Source organism: Schistocerca americana, chromosome 1 (genome assembly GCF_021461395.2).
Source record: "Schistocerca americana isolate TAMUIC-IGC-003095 chromosome 1, iqSchAmer2.1, whole genome shotgun sequence".
Classification (NCBI taxonomy): Eukaryota; Metazoa; Arthropoda; class Insecta; order Orthoptera; family Acrididae; genus Schistocerca; species Schistocerca americana.
The window spans coordinates 475361822-475376602 of NC_060119.1; the positions used below are offsets into that span (position 1 = coordinate 475361822).

Consider the following 14781-nt stretch of genomic DNA (forward strand, 5'->3'; position numbering starts at 1 on the left):
ACGTTTGCAGCAGCATGGACTATCAGCTCGGAGACCACGGCTGCGGTTACCCTTGACGCTGCATGACAGACAGGAGCGCCTACGATAGTGTACTCAACGATGAACCTGGGTGCACGAATGACAAAACGTCATTTTTTCGGATGGATCCAGGTTGTGTTTACAGCATCATGATGGTCGCATCCGTGTTTGACGACATCGCGGTGAACGCACATTGGAAGCGTGTTTTCGTCATCGCCATACTGGCGTATCACCCGGCGTGATGGTATGGGGTGCCATTGGTTACACGTCTCGCTCACCTCTTGTTCGCATTGACGGCACTTTGAACAGTGGACGTTACATTTCAGATGTGTTACGACCCGTGGCTCTACCCTTCATTCGATCCCTGCGATACCCTACATTTCAGCAGGATAATGCACGACCTCATGTTGCAGGTCCTGTACGGGCCTTTCTGGATACAGAAAATGTTCGACTGCTGCCCTGGCCAGCACATTCTCCGGATCTCTCACCAATTGAAAACGTCTGGTCAATGGTGGCCGAGCAACTGGCTCGTCACAATACGCCAGTCACTACTCTTGATGAACTGTGGTATCGTGTTGAAACTGCATGGGCAGCTGTACCTGTACACGCCATCCAAGCTCTGTTTGACTCAATGCCCAGGCGTATCAAGGCCGTTATTACGGCCAGAGGTGGTCGTTCTGGGTACTGATTTCTCAGGATCTATGCACCCAAATTGCTTAAACTGTAATCACGTGTCAGTTCTAGGGGTATAATATATTTGTCCAATGAATACCCGTTTATCATCTGCATTTCTTCTTGGTGTAGCAATTTTAATGGCCAGTAGTGTATATTTAACAGTGTTGGTGATAAACAACAACCTTGTCTTCCACCTCTTCCCAGTTCTATTTCTTCACTCATCACACCTCCTATTCTTACTCTTGCTCTCTGGTTCAAATATAAATTTCTAATTAGCCTTCTAACCCTCCAGTCAACTCCATGTTTCAAATAACAAAGTCATCGCCACGCACCCTGTACCTCCCCTTTCCCGGAGTTATCAAACTCGTTTCATTTAGCCCGACACAGTGCTGCATTTGGAAATACCCCCGTAAATGTTGTGGCAGATGTGGAACGGCTCGGTGTCGGCGCTGCTGTGCACGTCGGACATGGAGCAGCCGCCACCGCCGGAGGAGAGCGGCCGCGTCGCCATGTTCGTGGTGACGAGCATCTGCATGGTGGTGTCGTGCGCCTTCCTCGCGGCCACCTTCTTCGCGTACGCCAGCTGCCGGCTGCGCGCGTCGCTGCACGGCAAGGCGCTCATGAGCCACGTGGCTGCGCTCTTCTTCGGCTACGCCACGATCGCGCTCCTCAACATGGCGCCCGGCCTCTGGGGCACCATCTGCTTCGTCGTGCGTGAGTACCACTCACTCTTCTCTTGACTTTCTTTCAAAGCCGCTGGCATAACGTGGTCTGCTATACAGGGTGCACCAAAGCAACCTGGTAAGTTCAGAGCTGGAAGGAGACGACGGATTCTGTAGTAAGAGAACGTATTTGCGTGTCTCTAGCACAGACTGCCCAGATGACCGAAATCAAAATATTGGACAGAAATTAGAAGTTCAAGTGAATCGACATTTTGTGGGAACTTTCGTTAGTACTATATCTATATAGTAGATTTTGGTTAAAGTACTTGGCTTATGCTACAGGTATATAGATCATAGTACCTTCTCGTTAAAACTTGAACGAGAAAGAAATCGAAATACCTTGCGTTACTATTCGAGTAAATATTCTGTTGTTTTGTTTTTGTCATATGAAAACACAATACACTACTTTAGTATTACGAACTCTTTAACTAAGACAGACAATGTTTATTACTTCCATCGGTTATCGTACTTATTTCTAATTCTCAGTTATATATTGCTGAAGAATGTTTGCATTTAGGAGTTTGATATTTTCAAATATAAACTCATAAAAATCAACACATGAAGCGTTCTGTAAATGATTCTTAATAACTCCAGTTATTTTTTATTTATTTATTTATTTACACGTCAAGTTCCGTAGGACCAAATTGAGGAGCAAATCTCCAAGGTCATGGAACGTGCCAGTACATGAACTTACAACATAAAAGTAATAACAGATAAAAATAAATGTTCATGAACCTGAAAAAAAAGTCAATCCATTAAGTTAAGTAAACGCTATCAACAATACAATAAGAATCAGCTTAATTTTTCAAGGAACTCCTCGGCAGAATAGAAGGAGTGACCCTCGAGGAAACTCTTCAGTTTCGATTTGAAAGCACATGTATTACTGCTAAGATTTTTGAATTCGAGTGGCAGCTTATTGAAAATGGATGCAGCAGTAAACTGCACACCTTTTTGCACAAGAGTTAAGGAAGTCCGATCCAAGTGGAGGTTTGATTTCTGCCGAGTATTAACCGAGTGAAAGCTGCTTATTCTTGGAAATAAACTAATATTGGTAACAAGAAACAACAATAAGCAATATACATATTGAGAGGCCAATGTCAAAATACCCAGACTCGTGAACATAGGTCGACAAGAGGTTCGTGAACTCACACCACTTATTGCCCGAACCGCTCGTTTCTGAGCCAAAAATATCCTTCTAGAATGGGAAGAGTTGCCCCAAAACATAATACCATGCGACATAAGTGAATGAAAATAAGCAAAGTAGACTAATTTACGCGTCGAAGTATCACTCACTTTTGATACCGTTCGAATAGTAAAAATGGCAGTATTAAGACTTTGAACAAGATCCTGAGCATGGGCTTTCTACGACAGCTTACTATCTATCTGAACACCTAGAAATTTGAATTGTTCAGTTTCACTAATCATATGCCCGTTCTGTGAGATTAAAACGTCAGGTTTTGTTGAATTGTGTGTTAGAAACTGTAAAAACTGAGTCTTACTGCGATTTAACGTTAGTTTATTTTCTACAAGCCATGAACTGAGGTCATGTACTGCACTACTTGAAGCCGAGTCAATGTTGCACACAACATCTTTTACTACCAAGCTAGTGTCATCAGCAAACAGAAATATTTTAGAGTTACCCATAATACTAGAGGGCATATCATTTATATAAATAAGGAACAGGAGCGGCCCCAACACTGATCCCTGGGGCACCCCCCACTTGACAGTACCCCACTCAGATCCCACATCACAGCCGTTATCAACATTGTGAATAATGACCTTTTGCTGCCTGTTGCTAAAGTAAGAGGTGAACCAAATGTGAGCTACTCCCCTTATTCCGTATTTTCTTAACAGTTTCCACACTAGACCTGTTCCTTCCGTCAGTCAACAAAGCATTTGTGATTGAGAACACACTTTCTGTAGCAGTGTTAGTGCCAGGTAGTGCTAGCACAAACCCAGTGACGAACTGCAAATTTTTGCGGCAGATGTCGTGAGATGCAAGGAAGTTAAAAATCGTAGACAATTTTTCACCAACACACTTAAGTTTTAAATTCATGGTTGTTATGTTGACATACATTTTTAACGTTGTTCACGTCCTCAGTGTCGTCCACTCGCCTGAAGGAATGGGCACCTTTCATTGATGGAATTCTAGCAAGATGCTTTTCTTCGTCATTTGTAACGTCACTATTCTCATGTTTTGTAACTAGAGACATCATATTTTGTGCCGAAGATTTGCTTGAGACAGCTAGCTTCTGTTTCTTCACATTAATGTGTTGCTCAACGTCATATCGACATGCAAAGTCGATTGAAAAAGTACTTTTAGAGAACGTGCAAAACAATTTGTCGCTTTGCTGTACTAATTTCATAGACTCAAATTCAGCTTCAGTTTCGCCAGTAAATAAACACTATCTTTTTGGCATTTTTCTGAAAATTTGCAATATATTACATCATGTAATGTAATCTGTGAAACTAACAGTCTAAAATCACCCTTCTAAATGAGGAGACCTGAAGCAATAAGTAACGCTCAAAGAAAGCGAAACCGGCAAACTGCTCGCCATGTGAAAATATAACGTAGTACCATCCAAAGGAATTCTAAGATCGTGCCTCGTTCAGTTCGGTAAGGCCACATTTGTTTCTTCTACATTTGGTTGTGCTACATGTTAGTTAAAAATAGAGTGAAAAATTTACGGAACAGTTAATGAAAACCTGGTCAATATGAGTCTACATCTACATAGCCAATCCACCGTACGGCTCGTATATATTTTGTCGGCGTAACGGGAAACTTCAGGGAAATAAGGGACGATCCTGTAAAATACGGGACGTCTGGTAATCCTAGTCTAGCAGTGAGGTTCGGTCCGGCTAAGCTGCTTCTCAGTTATGTTGTGGTTGTTGTGTTCCATCAGGAAAAATTAAAACATGTGGCCATTATATTTCACTATTAATAACATTGCACCTTACAGCACCACACGTTGACTACCTCATTGTATTACTGTTTCTGTCAACGGCGGTGCGCTACTTATAACGTTGTTGATTTAATAGTCAAGATTTACCAACAAAACATCACAGAAAATCCGCATTTAACGCAACCTCCCATAGACAGTAATTTAAAAATCTCTACTCAACACCTATCAACATCTACAACAAAATAGAAATGTAATCGAAACTAATATAATAGTTACTTTGTTAGATCGTTATAACCTAAAATATGTTCACTTTTTACAGTTGTCAATAAACAAAACCTACTGATGATCGTTCATAGGTGCCCAAACATGTTTTGCATGAGAGGCGGAGCCTATATCCAATAACTTAATTGCAAAGACAAGAGCTGCAGATCCAAAAGATGAATATATATATTCTTTGTAAAATCTACTGGGATAGCGATATGCGCCATTTACAGACGGCAATAGTATCGCGCGCACAAGGTATAAAAGGCAGATCAACGGTGTTAAGAGTGTGCCGAGAATATCAAATTTCAGGCGTTGCCTCTCACCACGGACAACGCAGTGGCCGACGGCCTAAAGTTAACGACCAACAGCAGCTGCATTTGCATCGAGTTGTCACTGCTAACAGTCAACACAACGTGAAATAAAAGCAGAAGTCAATGTGGGACGTACGTCGAAAGTGCCTCTTAGAACAGTGCGGCTAAATCTGGCGGTAATGGGCTGTGGCAGCAGACGATCGACGCAAGTGCCTTCGCTAATAGCACGACATCGACTGCAACGCCTCTCCTGGGCTCGTGACCATATCTTTCTGACCCTAAAAGACTGATCAAATGAGTCCAGATTTCAGTTGGTAAGAGCTGAGGGTAGGGTTTGAGTGTGGTGCACACCCCACGAGACAGTGGACCCCTGTTGTCAACAAGGTATCGTGCAAGCTGGTGGTGGCCCCATAATGGTATGGGCTGCGTTTACAAGCAATGGACTGTATCCCCTGGTCCAACTGAACGGATCATTGACTGGAAATGGTCATGTTCAGCTGCTTCATGTTCCCAACAAACGATGGAATTTTTATGGATGACAACGCGGCATGTCTCCAGGCCACAATTGTTCGCGATTGGTTTGAAGATCATTCTGGGCAGTTTGAGCGAATGATTTGGCCACCCACATCGCCCGACATGAATCCCATCGAACATTTATGGGACAGAATCGATAGGTCAGTTCGCGCACAAAATCCTGCACCGGCAACACCTACGCAATTATGGACGGCTCTAGTGGGAGCGTGGGTCGATGTTTCTGCAGGGGACTTCCAGCGACTTGAGTCCATACCATGTTGAGTTGCTGCACTACGCAGCGCAAAAATAGACACGATATTAGAAGGCATCCCATGACTTGGCACCTCAGTGTACTTGTAAGTGGAGAACCAAAAATACTATCGCTAACATTAGCATATAAAAAACATTCCAAGATTTATTTTGTCAGATTTCCTATTTGCGGTATAACGTTCAAATGACAACCGCAATGCAAGACACACAGAAAACTACACTTGAAAATATCACAAAAATGTTTATGTAAACAAACGGTCTTGAAAATGAGAATAAAGACTCGAAACAGATTGCGCTAACCCTGAAAAAAGAAGTAGCTGGTGCAGCTGTTCGTTGTTTAAATCATAAATTTAAAGTTTGCCTAGCTTTCATTTAAACCATTCTCTTCAGATAATTTAGTTAATAACTGCGTTCTTTGCTGGGACAATTTAGCTTAAATGCGCATAGTTATGCACAGTCGTCATTGATTGCTTGGTTCTCCAACGGCACATTCCAACCTGTGGTTATTTGGAAAATTTTGCTTGATTTCTCAAAACCTTTCTGAATGTACTATCAGGTTGTTTTTCTTCGCCATACTGGAGGGCACCACTGTTCGATGTCATCGTGGATCATCATAAATCCGCAACAAGATGGCGTCACAGTAGGATATGGAGACATTACGTGGATTTATCATGGCATACATTATGTTTCGTTTAGATTAGCTACATCTGTCCCCCAATCTCATCGCCCATGATCACCTGTTTTGAGGTTACGTGAAGGAATAAGCTTACCCTACTAGACTCGACAACGTCCACATTTAAAACCGTGTATTTGAGTATTTGCTAACTAAAAGAAGCAGCATCAAGGAAAAAAACTTATTTCTAATTTCCAGAAGTGACTGGATGCATTGGACGGGCTGCTGGACACTTGCTTTTTGTAACATTATACGTTTCAAATATTGTTATCGAAATTTCATTTTAAACAAATAATTTTATGCTCTATTAACTGAATCTTCCTATGGTGTTTGCCAGAACACAACAATAATATTAAATAGGTGACAATTTCGTGCAATTCTGAGAAACATCACAGCATCATGAAAGTGTTTCCTATTTATTATTCTTGTACCTTGTTTGGCATTATTATTTATGGGGTGACTGCAATTACTCCAGAGCGCACTTACAAGGTGATAATTCATGAATGCTGTTAGGATCGTCTATCACTTAAATATTGTGATGAGGATCAGTTAGAAGCGTTTTCCAACTGTGAGAGCTCAGTCAGAAGGCTTCTCAATGAAGCTTAGCTAGCTGCCACAGTTTGATAAGCATCCACCACAGATTAGGTACAAGAAAGCGACGTTTATTTCTTCAAGGTAAGTCTAATACCTGAGTAAAATATTATGTAATCTACAAATCATACATTTGTTTTTCTTTGATGCCTTTCTACTCAGACTGAACTTGATATTACATAGATCAGCAGATAATCACTAAACTACACAGTATTCACAAAGCATAGCCATTTAAGGTCTTTATGATAGTCAGTTGAAAATGTTATAAAGTAATGTCAATGACTGGGTCGGTATGGGGGTTCTGCCAATTCCAGCGCAGTCTGCATCGTTGGCAGGTCTACCCCCCCCCCCCTAAAGTCATGTCCCCCACTACCCACTCTACCTCCACAACAGCCTCCAAGCACAGGCACCCCCCATCCCCCAACCCCCTCCTCCCACAAGGGAGCTCACCACTCTTTGGTGAGTTTGTGCTTGGCTACCAAGGGGCCACAGGCTTTGCAGCACCTTTTCCCTTCCATGGTGCATGTTTGTCCTGCTATTCCTTTTCCCCACCCTTGGCGAATACGTATGGGATTTTTTTTTTTTTTTTTTTTTTTTTGGGAATGTCTTCTGAAGTTTTTGTTGCCTGACATCAGAATAGTCCCACCTTCATTCTCCATCACCCATCATTCCTCCGCTTCGGCGTATGAGGTTCCTCTTTGTTTCTTCTTCCTCCCTGTGCTCTCCAGAGTGGCAGCACACGCATTTGATGCATAACAGGTTCTAACATTCTGCGTGGTGTCTGTTTGTTCTATATCGTGTCTCCCTACCACTTTCGCGCAACAACACTCTGAGCGTGGTTTTTAGGCAATTGACTAGTTTGAACCTGGGACCTATTGCTAGTAAGGAGACGCCAGACCACACATGACATGTAGAGTTCAGAAGAGTTCAGTGAGACTAACGATGACATAAACAAATACTTAATGATTTCAGCGTCAGCTCCACTGCACTCCCTGTAAAAGAATCTTAATACTAACTAAATTTAGTGGAAGGGGTTCAAGGCTTTCCTATTTTTAGTTAGCTGGTAAAATAACGTCGAAAAAGCAGTTAAGTTTACCATTGGAAATTTTATTCTACTCACAAAACATTGTTTATAAATTGCACTATTGATAAAAGGAAATGTTTTAATACAGGATGGTAAAAACCAACTGTGTTCAACAAAAATGTGAACGAATATTCCCTGAATGGGTTTCCAAGTTCTACAATGGATTGAAGGATGACCTATGCCACATCACATCTATAATCTAGGTTTAAATTAAGTTTCACAAAAGAGAAAACCATCAATATGGTCTATAGTGACCCTCAATTATCTTTAATTACTTATCTAACTTGTCATAAATTACAGTGGCTGATGTGGCTTCTCAATAATTATATAACAGAAAATTCATCGCATTTCAGATTTTAACTTACGCAGCAAATGTGAATACCATGAGCTTCAATTGACGATCGACACTAGTATTATGTAGAAAGTGGATGTAACAGATGACACTTCTGCAGTTCTGAGTGAAGCCTTATGCGCTCAAAAATGCGGCATCGCTTGCGTTCATTACCTTGTCGGTGTTCGTCAGGGGGCAGCAGCCGGCGCAACTCCATCCAGCTCGCCGTCTCCGAAGCAACTCTCTCCTAACTTCTCCTTACTACAATTTACCGAAGTTGGTTTAAAAAAAACTATCTGGATGTGTTTTCATCTGACCAATCAGGGTCTCAATGTTAACCTTAAGCTCCGCCTACAGAAATTCTGTCTATCCAATGAGAAACGTTATACTTTTCGTGGTGGGGCAATGTTTTTAAAGTTTGCAACGTAACAGAGATGCGAAAAAGTCTCACACTAAAACTTGCGGTTGGGGTGGCCCTTTTTGTGTTATCGTAAGATCTATACTGTTCTTCTGGAGGGCTCTAGCTTTTAACATGGGCTGGGGGGTGGTCGTAGCGGTTAGCTGGCGACATGGGTGTCCGTCTGTTATCATAGGGCCTTCAGCTTAACATGGTTCTGCTCTCGGCTTCTGTTCTCGTTTCTCCCCTCGGAACTGCGTCTGCCTCACGGTGCGAAGGTATGACATGCATTTAGGCATTCTTGTGTTAGTCTGCGGTATTCCATATGCTCACTCGTTACTCGTATTACTTTGGTTAATTTAATGTCACGATTTATTTGGAGCTATGTGACATACTACTGAATTTGCTTATCATGTCACGGTTTTCATGGAAGGTGTTGAATTTGCCTGACACCTTACATATCACCACCCTTCGAACTTAATTTTTGCACTGAAGTTAGGCAATGATTGAATCGTTGTCTAAGTCAGTCAAACATTATTCCGTTATCTAAATTTTGTTGCCTACTGTTCAGCCGCGTTATTCTGTTCTATGCTAGTTTGTATTACTAATTTATATTTTTATATTCTTCCACATTATTATGAAAAATATGTTTATATTGACAAGGGAAGAATATTTTTATTCTATTATAATTATTATTTTTTAATTATTTTCTTTCTTTATTTAATTGTGAAGTTTGTTTTTTAAGAAGTTTGTTATCGAAAGTGAGGAGTCTTTCACATCGATTTTCTTAGAAATATTGTTTTTATAAATGTAGTAATTAAGTAAAATCTATTCCTAACACATTTTCTAAATATAATGCACAAGTAAAATGTTTTTGTTTCTAGACACTCATTTCAACATTGTTACACTAACAAATAAGAATTGTTTCCAAGAATTGCTTTGACCAAGAAATATACATACACAAGTATTGAGATATTATCTTAACAAATGGTACAAATGTTAAAAAAAGGGAAAATATCGAACAAGATAATTTTTTATTCTTTGTTTTTATAAGGAGAAAATAAGTAAAATATAGTTATTCTTTTATTTTTATGAGGAGAAAATAAGTGGCATATAGTTTTAGTGTTTATCATGCCTTACTTTTGTTCTTTATATACTGTCCATTTCAGAATTAATGGCTTATTTTTATCGATAGTCTATATTTTACTTAAGTCCATAGTCAATGACTGTTATTTTGTAGTTTATTAGCTGTCTGGTGTGCTTAACTTATTTAGTTTTTCACACATTTCTTTTGCACAATTCCTTCATCACATAATTTGATTTCACTCATTCACACAATCCTATGTTGTTTAAGTATGAGGTTGGCGAATGTTTTTGCACGAAGGTGATGGACTTGAGCGAGATGTATGTGGGCAAGTATTTGATGTACAGCTTCGTTCATCGTTCCTTGTTGGCTTTGCAAGTGTGTGTTGCTGTTGTGGAGGTCCCATAATGAAATGGAGCTGTGAGTGCAGAATCTCATGGTTTACTGGCTTTGTATGCATGAAAGTCATCGTTACGTGTCGCTGAAAGTGGTCGTTTTTCGTTGTAATACGACTAGTTTACAATAGGATAGGGATTTGGGAAGGTATGTTGTCTATTCTTCACCCATCTTCTTTCTTGGTCTCAATCTTGCGAATCTTCAACTTCTGTTCTTCCTGCTTTTTCTCTGCTTCTTACTTGCTTCTTGGTTCTTCTCTGGGCAGGATATGGAAATATTTATTGATAACTAGTCGCTTTGAAGTTCTCCTCTTAGTAACAGTTTGATAAATTGTTTGGGCGTGTCATTTTTACTTTGTGGAAGTTTTCGTCAGCTTCGTGCATCAGCGTGCTGTTTACTAGCAGTAGTGTGACTTTTAAACACATTTTTTTTTTTTTTTGCCAGTGGTGACTTGCCCAAGTGGTCTTCTCGTCGGGCCGTTTTTTGCTCGCTCTGCTGAGTCGGGGCGTCCTGGGGTTTACGAGCAGTGAAAGTCCGGTGTTTGCTTGTCAGTCCTTGCACCGGTCCCCTCACCAGGAGATTTACAAGTGCCCTTTGTTGGTCTCACTGTCCTTTCCGTTCTCTCGATGCTTCTGCCTTGTAGGAATCGTGTCTTGCTAATTACATCCTTTTCTTTCTTGATATTTCTCGCATTGCAACTTGTGGGTCATTGCATCTGGTCTTTGCTGGAGTTTTTACAATGGCTCTTACAAAAAGTTTTACTTATAATCATCTAACATATGTGTAGTACCTACATTGTTTTACGCCTTCTTAAAAAGCTTTACAAATTTCAGCGCCCTTTCCATCTTATACTTCTAAGATGTTTTGAGTCTTAACTTCAAGAATCCTCAAATTCGTTTTTTATTTTTGTGTAGTGTCATGGTGTATAGCATTTTAGTATTTCATGCTGTTAGACTATCTACGCTTTATCCCTTCACCTTAATCTATGGTACCATTGGTGTTATTTTTGTTTTTGTTTTTATTGATACTACTTTCTTTTTCCCACTTTCCTCTCTCTTCATTCTTCTTTCTCCTGACGATCTTATCTGCAACATAATCTTGAAATATTGTGCTGATTATTTACCAGTAATAAAATTAATCTTCAAACTTGTACTGAAAGTGTTTAATACTGCCAGTCCTAGGTAAAAATACCTTTACTTTATCTCGTAAAATACCCTCTAATTCTCTTTTACTGTGTTCCGAAATACCTTGAACTTCTTGCAATTTTTCGTCGATTTCTTAATGGACTTCTAACATGAGTTGAGGCGATTCCCCCTTTTGTGCATACCATTCTAATTCTTCATCCTCCTTATCTCGCGTCATTCTTAATTGTTTGTTTATAACTGGTATTTCTTCTAATTTTAGCTTTAGCTCAAAGAGAAGTGTGACATTCCCGAATGTTACGCTACCTTTCCCCATATCTATTATCGCCCGTCTCTCATTTAAAAAATCTGCACCTATAATCAAATCTACAGTTAGTTTAGGTATAATCACGAAGTTGGCTTCGATCTTTTGACCTTGACACGAAAGAGTTAACCTTGTTTGTCTCATAACTTCCGCAGCTTTGTTTCTAATAGGACCTCTTACATTAATCTTACGTGTTTTCAGAACTGGCAATTCCTCATTGGCATTACACTGCATGAATAAATTTTCTGAGATCGCAGTCAGTTCACTTCCGCAATCAATTACAATATTGACTGGGATATGCTTTACCATGGCCTTCACAATTGGTTGAATTTGAAAGGGTTGGTTCTGTTCTTCTTCTTCTTGCATCAACGAATCCTCCACTGAATCATACATGAGTCTTTTTAGGAATTTCTCTTGTGAATTCGAACTTTCTGTAGGATAAGCTTCGACTGCTACTTCTCTTTTATTTCCTCTTCTCTATTTCTTCCTTCATTTACGCTTTCTTCAACATCCTCTACTTTTTCCTCATCCTCGTCTATCTTCTCCTTCTTCGTTGCTACTTCCACATAATCGCATCTAAATGCTCTAATTATCGCTTCATAACTTCCTTCATTATATACGTTGGGTTGTCTGCCCACTCGTAACTTATTTTCAACTTCTGTTGACTGCGCATTATCCTCATTGAATTCGCTTTCCCTGGTTTCCATCTCAAATAGCTCTGCAATACTCATTACTTCGTCCTTTCCTCATACATTCGTTGTGCATGCTTCTGGTAATTCATCTTCCTTGTCAGTATTCTCCCAATTAATTTCGTCCCAACACGATATTGTTATTTTCTTGTCTTCGTTCTCATCTGGTCCCTGCGGATTTGTTTCTTCCTTCTTCTCTTCTCGTGATAAGATTTTTACTTCTCTGTTCAAGGTGCTGCAATTGTCCTGGGTCGGTGCGTCATTCTCTTTGGCATGGGCGCTTAGCTGTCAATTCGAACGTTTATCGGGATTTGGTGGTCTTACCTCCACCTCTTCTATCTGTATTCTTTTTTCTTGTTCAGCTTGTTGATAGTGGTTTCTTTGTTGATGATTTGTCGGTCTATTGGTTCTCCAGTACCCGTTCTGGTTGTCGTTATTCGCTCTGTAATAGTTGTTGCCGTTCCTGGGTGAATTATAGTTATTGCCATATTCTCTTCTAAATCCATAACCGGTTCTTTGTTGAAATCTATTGTCATTTCTTGGTGCGAAGTTATCACATGATTCGTAATTATTGTTTCTTCGTACTGTGTCTTGTGGATTCCACTGCTTTTTGCTTTCGTTTTCACGTGCGATTCGTCTTTTTCTTGCATCTTCCGAAAATATGAACTCTAGTTCCCTTAGAATACCTTTAAATGCTTCGACGTCATTGCCTCCGCGACCTACTAATGATTGCTGGTATTTCAATGGTAGCTTCATCGCGCATAATTTAATCAACTCTCCGTCACTGTATGGTACATCTAAGCATTGATTTTTCCTTGCCATTAATTCGAAAAATTTCACGGGACTCTTCTCTCCTGAATTTTCAAAATATGGGTTCTGTAATAATTCGTACTTCACTCTGTTCTGTGCTTCGCTGGACCAATATCGTGAGAGAAACTTCTCTCAGAAATCTTCGTACGATCGGCATGTCGCTGCAACATTCTGCATGGTTTCTGCGACTGTTGCTGCTGACATGTGTGCACATATAAAGTCTAATTTGTGTGCTAGCGTCCAGTGTTCTGGTAATCCTACTCGGAATTGATCAATAAAAGTTCGTGGATGTAATGAGTTTCCTTCTCGATAGTGTTGAAATTTTCTGACTGTGAGGAAATGATCGTTGTCGTACTTCGTCATAGTTCCATATGAAATTCGCGATTCTTCACCACTTTTGTTTCTTATCATTTCTCCCGTCGTTCTTTCCGGTTGTGGTAGATCCATTGGATATTGTCCTCTGTAACTTTCGCCTACCCTTGCGTAGTATCGTTGGAGTGGTACGCAATAATTTTCTTCCATCGGTTGTAAACGTGTAGCTGATTGCATTGCACTGTACTCTTCGCGACCTGGCTTTCCATTGTCAGGTATTGGTTCGGTATCTTGTCTGGCTAACCTTGCTGCTTCATTGCACGATCCAAACTGTCTTGAAACATACATTTGTGGTTCCGCGTGTGTTTGTGATGACGTTTGTTCACCAAGAATTTCGAAACGTGTTTGTTGCTGTGCAGGCTGTCTGATTTCACGTATGTTACTTTCCGCCTGTGATTGGAACCGCAAATGCGTAATATCTTCGTTAATTGCTTGTTTTCCCGGTACTGTTACAGATACGGATGTGGTTGCAGACTCTGTGCTTGTTCGATCCTGTTCACTACGCTCTTCAATGGTTTGCAACAACTCTGTTCGCAATTTCTGAAATTGTCGCTTCGTTTGCGCTTCTATTTTGACTATGCGGTTATCATATCTTTTCAGCGCTGCTTTTGTGATACGTTTGTGTAACACACGGTTTTCAACAACTTCACGCGCTGTACCTGCTGCTTGTCTAGTAATTTCGTTTATCTGTTTCTGTAGTTTCTTGACTTCTCCCTGGGTGTTGTTACGTAATGTTCTGATCTCGTCCTGAATGTCATTACGCAATGTTTGTACGCCCGCTTGTACCTTGTCAATGTCTGTTCTCAATTGATTGTGACCTGTTATTAAGTTTCCTATCACTTCTCGAGATTCTTTTGCCTCGTCTTCAATATGACTTAGGAGTAACTGAATTTTTTTTGTTTTGTTCTTTAATCTCACGCATTTGCCTCGTGGTTTCTACATTCTGAATTTTAATTTGGTTCGCAATTTCTTTATTTTGCCTTGTCATGGTTTCCGTAATTTGTTGTAATAATTCTGCCAGATTGGTGGGTCTAATGCGTTTTCTTCCGACGTCCTACGCTCTGTGTTTTCGCCCAAGTGTTGGTTCGCAACCGATTGCATTGAACTGTGCTGTGACACGTTTCTGCTCGCATTTCTTGTACTCTGTGGTGAGGGAGCTCTGATTACTTGCACTATGGGTTCTACGTATTCAAGACGCAAGCTAGAATCCTCATCGACTGCCTCTCTACTTT

The 14781-nt window shown here is 40.4% G+C and overlaps 1 protein-coding gene across 2 annotated transcripts in view; it reads left to right on the top strand.

Annotated features, from left to right (window-relative positions):
* LOC124603882 (G-protein coupled receptor Mth2-like) overlaps window positions 1-14781 on the top strand; it is a 643834-nt gene that overhangs the window by 152497 nt on the left and 476556 nt on the right. For both annotated transcript variants that reach the window (XM_047136433.1, XM_047136434.1), the window contains exon 4: window positions 1119-1407. In XM_047136433.1, the coding sequence (XP_046992389.1) occupies window positions 1119-1407 (289 nt within the window). The remainder of the gene's footprint in view (window positions 1-1118; window positions 1408-14781) is intronic.